Source organism: Opisthorchis viverrini (assembly GCF_000715545.1).
Source record: "Opisthorchis viverrini unplaced genomic scaffold opera_v5_49, whole genome shotgun sequence".
NCBI lineage: Eukaryota > Metazoa > Platyhelminthes > Trematoda > Opisthorchiida > Opisthorchiidae > Opisthorchis > Opisthorchis viverrini.
Genome location: NW_008751705.1, coordinates 809725 through 820875, shown reverse-complemented (window position 1 = coordinate 820875; position 11151 = coordinate 809725). Strand labels below are relative to the sequence as shown.

General features: G+C 43.5%; 1 protein-coding gene across 1 annotated transcript; it reads left to right on the top strand.

The window, feature by feature from the left end:
- Nucleotides 1–2212: 2212 nt before the first annotated feature.
- Nucleotides 2213–9660, top strand: T265_03427 (hypothetical protein; the record flags this gene model as incomplete). Its single annotated transcript, XM_009167911.1, has 3 exons — nucleotides 2213–2221; nucleotides 2874–2990; nucleotides 9577–9660. 3 exons carry the CDS (start codon nucleotides 2213–2215, stop codon nucleotides 9658–9660), a joined length of 210 nt encoding a protein of 69 aa, XP_009166175.1.
- Between the last annotated feature and the right edge of the window lie 1491 nt (nucleotides 9661–11151).

Below are 11151 nucleotides of genomic sequence, written 5' to 3'. Positions count from 1 at the left end.
AAATAGAACAAAAAGTCCTGAAGGGGTACACAATAGCCGCCGTTTCTAATGCACTCCTAAATCGGCGCTGTTTGTAGATGGGCAATCTTTTGACGTGACTAGGAACACTAGTAAGCACACAGGAAAGCGAAATTGGCTACATTTAGTCCACAAAAGATGCCCAGAACCACGGTTTTCTCTTTTGGCGATTGAATTTAAAACAGGTGGCAGTCAGTTTCGCATAGTTATGAGAACTCAACTTTTTTTGTCCATCTGCTTGCAACTAACTGGTTTTTTGTTTTCGTGTCGCCTGCAGATAAACAAACATTGTTACGGGATTCAATGTATGAATTATTAAATCTTCACAAATACTGGTATGTTTTCATCGGTCACCAAGCGAATTTTAGAAGGACAGTCAAAAGCACGACAGATGTGAGCACTGAGGAATTTTTCTCATTTGATTACTCTCGTAGTTTCTCGCAAGCATGGAACCAGCTGATACAAAGAATTTGTTCCATCTTTCTAGATGTAATCTTTTCAGCGGGTTGATATTTCATCAAAGGGAACAACCAGGTCATTTACTTTGATTGTGTTGTGCTCAACTGAAATGAGGCTGATCAAGTGGTTCATTTGCACTTTTATTCCTGGAGCCGCCCTTACAGTTACCATCATATCATTTAGACGATCACTAGCCAGCTTGCGAACCTCTTGTTGGAAGAGGCTACTCTGGTAATCACAAGCAAAACCGCTTCCAGAATAATCCTTGCTACCAGTCTCAAAAGCCATCAATCGTAGAGGTATTTTAGTGAAAACCATCCGTAAGTGTGGGTAAACTGTTACCTATAAAGTGAAGAAACTCTGTTTTGTAAGGAAAACAAGACTATCAATCCGCACCCCCGTCGGTCGCGCTATGTTTGGAGGAGGAAAAAACACCGTTTTTGTGAACTGATTTCTTAAATTTGATCATGGATGCAAATGCACAAAATACCTTCTGAATAAGAATAGAACCCACTGCCTGTACATAACTTTGCCAAGCGAAAAATCACGATGTTTACCACATATTTCAAGGTTTGCTTGAGCCACAAGGGCGATCATGTAAGATGCAAATTCAGAGAGATAATCCCTTTTTAAAAAATGGTTCAACATAACGAACGGTGTTCAACAGCGTCCCCACTTAGTGAGATTACTGATCGTCGCCAAATGGTCAACATCTCAGCCACTGGCCGGAACACTCCGGATTCGAACTCACTGAGTTTCGCGGGATCCGCACTGCTGATGATTTCCACCAAGGTTGGAACAGCTCTATGGTACAGGTTTCTGACTTTCAGCATAGCCTGCCTCCACCTATTGGATGAAATTTTTACTGAACATTACAAAATCTTCTCAGATTGTCATAAAAAACCAAATAAATTCATGTCGGAAGGGGAAATTTAAAGAAATAAATGAATAATCGTATTTGGGTGTTCTGTGTACAAACGTCATAGCATAACAGAAACTAACACAGGATGGCAAACTCGCCTTTTTGGCATCTAGTCACCTGCAGACAAAGTTAGTTCCTCAGACGAAGCAAAAACCTCAGTGTCATTATCATCATCCTTGTCAGCTGTAAGGTACTTGTCGTACAGTGATTGGGGCTTCCATTGTTCCGTCTATCGATGATTTTTGGAGTTAGGATTGGTAGCTGCACATTGAAGGCGGGAGCTGATAAACTGGTGCATAAATACAGGTTTGTCGGTGGACTTTTGAGTGAGGGAAGTATGACAATGTCCCTAATCATTCATGTGGCCCGTCGCGGGATCCCAATCCAGGGAGGGGCAGATGAGTCTTCTTGTAATGAATTTCACACTTTGCTTCGTAGTCAGTGTTTGACCTCCCGCGGCTCGCTTCCACCCTTCGCATGGTTCTGTAAGAAAAAACCTTTGAGGAAGTCGGTCGACTGGCATAGGGAGCATGTGGCCAAGCCAACGTAATAAAGTGGAGCGCAATGTGAAGTGCAATAGCACATAAATCGTTCACGTCATGGAACAGATGATCCAACAATACAGGAAACAGGTCAGTTGTTGTCAAGATTGCTCGAATTGGTGAACTACTGCGCCCCACGCACAAAATTCGTGTTCGTACGCAACGGACTTAGGTTGGACCGTAGAAATCATGCGCAACGCCGCATGTAGGCTCCGCAGGTCAAGCAAAGCGCTTTGCAAGCTCCCCTTGAAAATTCGGTCTTTGACGCAACATGGGAGAAGTGAGTAAAACAGCAATGAAGTCAAACTCCATATGAGTTACACTCTTCGGTATAACTTTATTGCTTGTCTAGGTACGAGCTAAGCACACTGTTGATCAGTCGCTCGTGGCTGAAGGGCTCAGCGATGAAACAAACTACTTTCCGATAAATCTACAATAGAATATAAAATAAACCGAGAATGGGTACTGTAGCCAAAAAATGTGCGAAGACGGAAGAGTATGCAAAGCGTTTAAAATCAGCGAGATATGAGGGGTAATCGCACGCGATCACCCAATCGCAGCGGTAGGTGCTTTTTTGGACAGTCACATGTTAACTACTTCCAAGAGGAATTTTTTTTGAGTACTACGAATAAATACTGCACGTGTGAGTCAGTCGGAAGCCCTATGAACTGGTAATGACTACCTGATATGTGAAGTGACACTCACATATAGATTGTGGATGCAGAATTCACCAAAAAGTTTAACCACCCCGTAATGCACTACAAATAAGCCCGCTGAAAATTCATCGACAGCCCACGATCGGTTCCGCCCTTCCTGGGGCTCATCAGGTAGGCGCAGTCCCCGAGTTTCCATCAACCTTATGTTCTAAGTGAAACCAAATTGCACGAAATTGGCGAAATACACTCATTTGCAAACTAATTTGCTTTTTCGAGAGAATCACCTGCAACCCAGCCGAATCTCTCGGTTTTGATGTTTCCAGGCAACTGAATGTGCTGCACCAGGCCGATGCATGTTTCAGTCGCTACGATATTCGACATATCGCGATACATGTATATTAGTAATGCACCACTGATAAGGTTGCTGAAGCTGTTTTTTGCCAATGACCCCGTTTACAGAATGTCGGGCGTTGATGTGAAACCCTAGGAGGTGCCATAATCACAGTAATTAGAGGTGCCACAATCATAACAGTTAACGTCCTTGCTATGGATAGAAATCTTGATCGATTTATCCTTACTCAAGTATGAGAATGCACAAATATAATTGAACTGGTTAACAAATTTCGCTGGACTGATTAGTGTCAGACTTATACCTATTGATGACATGAAGTTAACATAGTTGTAACTAGTTACACTGCCTTTCTGACCAGGTCTTCACGATTATGAAACCAACTACTCATGCATATTGCGTACTAGTTCTGACAACTTTTTCTTGTGGTTTTTAAGCTGATTGACTGGGGAGTTGACCGCTTGACCGATCGTCATAGTTACTAGGCCGCTCAAGCGAGAGAACGTTTGCCTGCTCAAACTTGGAAATTCACTGCTTCCAACGTGTGCTGGGGGAGTAATAGTACACGCTTGCCTCGCATGTCCAGTGTTTGGAATTCTAACCCCAGCACCGCTGACGAGCTTCAGTAAGCTAGGGTCGAGTCCAGTTCTTCCTACGTTTGATGTGCTTACAAAAAGGGAAGGCATCGTCAGTTTATGGATGATGTTTCCACAAATGGCGATGAAACGCTTGCCTCGCATGTCCAGTGTTTGGAATTCTAACCCAAGCACCGCTGACGAGCTTCAATAAGCTAGGGTCGAGACCAGTTCTTCCTACGTTTGGTGTGCTTACAAAAGGGAAGGCATCATCAGTTTGTGGCTGATATTTGCACAAATGGCGATGAGACGTTTGCAAGCAAACTGCTGGACTTGACGAACAGATCAGGAGTCACACAAGCAACCAGTAATTACTCCTTTCGTGTGGCATCAGTCGCTGAGGCACTGGAACCAAATGGATTCCACTGGCTCCACGACGAAAAGCAGCGCTGGAGGTCAAACCGCGTCCTTGAAACACCAGAAATCGCACTTCTGTTCCTCCCATGCTGATAGTTTCGGTTTCATGTGGACACAGCAGTGAAGGAAATTCTGGGCTTATCAAAACCGTACCCACTTTTCCAAAGGCGCGCTTTAGATCATGTTAAACTCAGTAACCTCGTTCCACTTGGTCTTTCACCAAAAATAATGCGTCCCATACTTACAATCTATAATTACAAACACGTAATTTGGTTTAGTTGATTCTTCGGTTGCTTTCAATACTACAGATGACTTTGTGTAACTGTCTGCATTATTTTTGAATCATTGAACAAATCGATTTTCGTAGATAAAGTGAAAAATGGACCAAAAAAACAATCGATTGCCACTAGTTCGTGATTCTTGCCAGCCGTCCCAGTCAAACATCATCTATGATCAGCGCACGAGATACAAAGTGATTCGCATTCGAACGGCGCTCAGTATTCGCACAATGGAATTGAATTTTTGAAAGTCATGACTTTTCTCTGATGGGCTAAAGCAATCGGGCAACTGGGTTGAGAGTACCAGACCAAACTTTGAAGCCTTATTTAGGCATCCCGGGGTCTCAGCAATGCTGGGAAGTTATCGCACAGGACTTTTCAGCCAGAGGGATGGTTGCTTCAGTGAACAATGAAATTTTGTGAGCTGCCAAAATATGAATGTAGATTAGGACGGTATTTGGTTTGAGCACATACGCAACAAAATGTAATATTTTGGTGTGGAAAGTTTTACTCCACTTGTAAAGGTTTCGCAGCTGATAGAATTGTGCCTATAATGGACACCCTTCGGAACCAACTACTGTTTCCTTATCTGCTGTTTCCTATGTGAAAAAATGTTTTGTAAAGGGCAAGTTTCTAACGTCAAATAAAGTAAGCTCCGTCCGGTAAATGTTAGTCAGCTCATGTTCTGATTGCTTTCTGTCGCGTGGCAGCAAAAATTAAGGTTGTGCGAACTCAGTGACTGTGTTCAGAGGAACCTGTTGGGAGAGAACTTTCCACACAAGAGAACAATTTGGTTCGATTGCAAGTCAGCCTCACCGAATCGTCTTTAAGGGCATACAGTGTAGTAGCAATGTCACCCAACTGACTGGGGGGAACCGATATGATCTGGGTAGACCAGAGGGTCAGTGGGATATGTTAACCATTCCATGTTCCCCGACAGACGTACCCAGACACCAATCAGTGAGCAAGGAAGATAACCTCACCTAAGCTTTATTTCAGGGGAGTCCCTTTAGATGGACCTGAATGCACAATGAGTTGCAAACTAGTCTAAGCCACCCTATTTCTACAGTCTCACCGTCACTTCAATCATTACCACTCTAACTACAAAAATCTCTCAAAAGCATCGAATCAGTGCATTTTCATTTTTTGTTAACAAACTTCTGAAACTATATAAATTAGTAATATTAACGAACTTTGAAGCCCATATTTTTAGGGTCTATGTGCATTACGTTGACGGAAACTAATGTCATATATGCTTATGCGTGGTTCCGCTATCGAACCCGGCAGAGCAGGATTTTGGTACGGAATTCGCGCACGAGGTTCCACACAAACTCACAGTACTTCAAAAGGTTNGAAAGATGCTCGGAGCTGAACCGCAGTTCACATAGCTGCCAGCCCTTTTTTCTTTGCATCTTGACGATCAATTCTGGCAGCGAACGCAGCACAATGCTCAGGGGGGGCACTGTTGTATCGCGGGTCTACTAAAACATCAACATTTCAGTTGTAGTGGTTATCAGTCATTGGCCTTTCTCTTTGTCCATCTCTCGTCTGAAAACAGTTCGGGACGTTGGGTAACGAAATTACAGATTCGGACACCTGTTCTTGGTGCCTGAGTATCCGTCGGAAACAATCGGGGTTACGATTACGAGAGCGACTCACGTCGAACTGCACTTTAGAATAACTGCTTAAAGGTTACCACCCCTGTGAGTCGGCAGGTAACCTCGATACTCTGCATGCAATCACGGACAATCATGAATGGTAAAAAACAAACATTGGTTTTCTAAAGTAATGAGCTTGATCTTGGAGTGAAACAAGCAAGACGTTTCGCCGAACTGCACAACGTAGAATAGTTACGCGTACCAGTTTTCTGTTTCACTTGGGGTTGTCCAACACACTAAAGTAAGGCGCCACTATCTCTCGTCGATTCACTTCTCAGGGCGTTCAAGTTTGTGAGACTTCGTGGCTGAGGTGCGATTCGCTCACTGCTCTCTACAGATGATGTGCACAGCCTGATTGTGCCGGTCCAAAATCACATGCATGGGTCACTTTCCTTCACTAGGAAAGCAGATTGGTAAGCGTATTGGTCTCCGAAGCAGTGGGTCGTGCCTTTTTGGGGTCCATCTTCCGTAAAGGTTTTGCGTTCCCGCAACGAAATCAGAACGAGAATGGTAAAAGTCTGCAGAATTGCTACCGAAATGCGGTTAGAAATATCAGGCTGTTGGTCAGGCATACACCAATGAGTTCAGTAGTATAGGGGGTGAACTTTCAGGCGACCTTGTGCTGCTCAAAGTGTATTCCTTTGTTAAAAGAGCTCGGATTCACTCGGCTGCTAAAGCGTCCTGCAGTTGGCACAAAGATCGATTCAGACAGTTTATCTTTGGAACGCATACGAAAGGGAGTGCGCGTTCTCGCGGTACTCGAAGCCCCCATATGCTCTCGAGAAATACACTTATTTGCAGATCAGTTTGGTTTTCAGTAACCTTGTGAGTAGTTTCCTTCATGAAAATATAGTGCGATACCACGAATATCGTGCTAACTGAAACTTGAGGCGGCCTGTATGCAGCACATTTAGTTGTAGAGTATCACAAACGAGAGATTCAGTTGAATCTTTCGTGAAAACCAAATTGATTTGCAAATGAGTTTATTTCTCGAGAACAGTGAAATTTGGGTCCAAGTAGAACATAAGGTTGACGGAAACTCGGAGACCGCGTCTACCTGATGCGCCCCAAGAAGGGCGAAACCGGTCGTCATCTGCCGAATAGTTGTTAGCAACCTTGTGAGTAGTTTCCTTTATGACCCTATATGGTCGTTACATCTGAATTCTCCTGTTAATGAAGACCCTTAAAAATTACAAGTCTGGTCGGTCAAACACTGGGTTGAGTAGTTTCTACCCAAACTATTTTACAATTGCAATGGATTACAATGGAGTTCCTCTAATCACAGTAAAGGAAACCAACAGTTCGCTGAAGATAAGTCGATCGTAGGTGAGTCTCTTCAAGGCGCTCCTTGGAACAAGTTCAACTTAATATGACTTCTAGTGACTCGTCAATGCGGATTCAGGCCTAAACGGCCTTTGAAGTTGTTCAGCCAACCTTCACTAGTGACAGGTGTGTGCTATCAAAAGTTTGATTGGTCTGTATGGAACGCTTGCAGTTGAAAGTGCAAAAGGGTGCTCTGACTCTTCCCAACATCTCTGTCGCCCTTTTGTTCTTTACCGCTTTCTGGCTAATCAGTGCTCGTTGATGTTTTTATGCAGACAAACGGCTTTTGGACCCTATCAAGGGTCCAAAAGGGCCATCTAATGAATTCCAGTAAGACGGAATACTTGTTTAGAACCAGCTAAGACTGGTCTGAAGCACTGGTCTACCATTGCTTAGTCAGACTATTTTATCTGAGTAGTCATCTACCACCCAGAGTGCCTGCTGCTCACCAAGCTCTGAGCTTGGACTTAGCCGTATATGTTTCGATTATTTTTGTCGGATCGCCCGGCCAAACGCATATACACCAGGATCCAGCAGATATGCAGAACAGAATCGAGCACTCTGCGCAAACTTGAGTCCCCAAGTAACAGTCTGTAAATCTGGGTGTAAATCTCAACTGAAAGGTCACGTGACTCACCTCGTCTGTCCCAGTAAGGAAGAAAGAACGTTCCACGTTATAACCATACAGTTACGAAAGGCCATCGGTCCAATCCAATCTCACGGCTTCATGTTCAGTTGACGGTAATTCGTATGAGACATAATGATCCTCTGCCGGTAGGAAGATGATTGTCCGTAGACGTTTCAAACCATGTTGCAACACCAATCAGATCAAACTTCACATAAGACTGTCAAAAACAAATCAGGTCATCACAGATGATTCTATACCTAAGCAGGTGAATTGTCACCGAGTGATACAGCTAAATCACGTGCTGAACTACTGCCCAGATGGTCTGTTGAACCCATATCCCAAGTCCATTAAAGTATGCATCAACAAGCCTCTCTTACTTGTACAAAGATTCCAAGTTTTTAGATGAATTAAACTTCGAATTAGATGACCCAGACTGGCTGTGGCTAAACCAAAATAAATTAACATGCGTTTCTTGAGTTTCGAGCGAGCTGATTTTTGTCAGGGGTGGTAAGACAAAAGTTTGCCAAAACATTTGATCCCTTTTGGGCGTGTCATTTGTCCGTCCATCTAGTGATCATTTCGTGGGGCAGGAGGAGAGTGAGCGCTTCCCGGGGGAAGCCACTCATTTGAGTGAAGAGAAACAAATTTGTGGATTAACCTCTAAATTTCCTTTAAAAAAAGCTGCCAGCCTGCCCCATTTGATCATTGTTTAAGAAAGACTAACACAGTGATGAAAATAGGTGTGCTCAGTAAAGATGTGCAGTGTACAGTTCTTCAAGACTGCTACAAGATTAAAGGTCTCACTTTGGTCCAATATGTGCGGTTCTTAACTTGGAAGCAGACTAAGGAAGACAAATACACAAAGAGTTCGCTGAATAGGCAAACAACACACTGTAAAGGAGAGCAAACACTGCTAGTGAGCTCTCTGGCCCCTTCAAAACTGCATCGTAAGACTGTAAGTCGCCGAGCAAATTCTGAAGCACCTGATTCTCTGAAAAAATGAACCCTCGTGTCACACATCTTCCATCTAAACCCATCCACTCTGTTTGGTTGCAGTGTTCCTCTAGAATTAGTTCTCTAGCTGTTAGCCGAAGTTAGCTAATTGGTCTATTCTATTTCCCAAGAGAGTTTGATCCTTTTTGTTTCGGTACGCTTTCCAAGGAGTTCACCACGTATTGTTGAAACATGTGTTTCTGTAAAATCACGACAAAGTTTTGATAACAGAACTAGTAGGTCCTTGTGGTGATACTGCTTTTCATTTCTCGCTTGTAAACCTCTCAGCCCATAGTTTGGTAGTCATCGCTACCTCACGGAGTTGTTACTCACCACGTATCGTAAAATTATTCACGATTTTTCAAATACATATTTAAACAAGAAAAGTTTAGTTAAGGTGAATTTTTTTCATTCTGAACTGATTCTGGGCCCGGGACAAGTAAAAGATAAACAATCTTCGGGGACACTGTCCTCGCACCAATCGTCAGATGCACCCATGAAAGACAAGTGGCTATCGAGTGTAAGATGGTGGTCAGTTTGATCTGTACAATGGTTCATGTCCAACGTCTCGGCATAAGGAGCAAGGCAAAAGGGGCCAAGTCTCTTCATATCAACAAGAAACAATAAACAGTTCAGAAACAAAACAATTTCACAAGATGAGTAAACTTAGCGAATATACCCTCGTCTGCAAACTAATTTGGTTCTTTCGAGAGACTCACCTGGAACCCAGCTGAATCTCTCGTTTATGATGTTCTCAGGCAACTGAATGTGCTGCACCAGGCCGCCTCATGTTTCAGTCGCTACGATATTTGAAATATCGCGATACATGTATATATGTGTAATGTACTACTCATAAGGTTGCTGATGGATTTTCAGCAACCTTATGAGTAGTACATTACAAATATATGAGTAAACTTATTACTGAGAAGCCTCTCCTCAAGCAGCTAGTCATTAAGAGACCACTTTATTGAACGATGAGTGGTGCTTTGTGCCCTCTCTTTGGAAATGCCCCACAATACCGACCAACCACACGTGGCAAAACACTGACCAGAAGGTGGCAGGTTCGAAACTCCCAGGGTTTGCACCTCTGATGATACTTACTAGAGGTGAAAGGGCTCTGCAGTGCTCCTCAGCATTTCAGCATAGATTAGCTACACTTACAGGGCGAAATTTCCAGTGAAAATTAGCGAGTCCCCTCACACCGTCATCGGATGAGAATAGTCTGGCGGGGGACCCGAGATGGCGTTCATGTCGGTTCTAGTGTGGTCTAGCATAACTTATGGGTCCAACCCAAGGCACATCCACATGGCGTATGTTTGTTAGCCCAGGCTTGACCTGGAGTGCTTCTGTGCCAGCATCATCTTGGTACACTAGAATGGACAATTTTGGGTCATGAAAACTACCGTATTCTGGAATGTCGTTCACGAGAAGAGTCATGAGCTGGTAGTAATTCAAGCCCAGATCACACCCGCATGGTATGCTCGATCATTATCTGTTTTGGTCCATTCTGTGATAAGTACGGAATGCATCATCAAAGGCTTAGCTTTCAAACAAAATCAAGTAGCTACGTCAGCTCCAGACAATAAACTTGCTTCATCTGCTGACTTTCATTGTATGTTCGCTAATTGTTAATCAGCTTTAAACGGCCAGCGAAAACACAGGCGACGTGGCTGAGAACCACGTTTGTTCCCTCTCCAACACTAACTACTCTTTTTGTGCGCTTGCTCTGACTCGATCGGTGAAGTACCAACGATCACATCATGTTATTTCCACTCCTACCTCTCGCGCTTCTTGTCCCCACTTCACGAGTTCCATGAATGTAGGCTTCAGATATTCAACCAACGTTTACAGACATCGGCGATTTTGACCAATAGGATTTTAGTTCTTGTTATTCTGTTGGTCATTTGGGGGTTTATTTGGAAATCTACCTCTTCCTCTCAATTTGAAAAACCTGTTCTGCTGACTATAGGCGGGCCTATATCATCACATTCTGTATTGTGTCGCAACATGCCCTGCAGAGGATACCTGACACACGGCTGAAACCAGTTATACACGGCAAGCGTCAACACAACTGTGTTCACAAGAGCGTATTGGATAAAAGCGTTTTACAAAAGAAAGTCTGACTAAACGGGAATAAGTGACTATCAGGGCAGGCAGCGTAAAATGAACGCAAAACACCGTTAAGTAGATGTCGTGGTGATAAATTTGCTATGCTATTGTATTTTACGATGGGGCGTTTGGAAACAGATGGCCACTGTTCATCATCATCATCATCATCATCATCATCATCATCATCATCATCATCATCATCATCATCATCATCATCATCATCA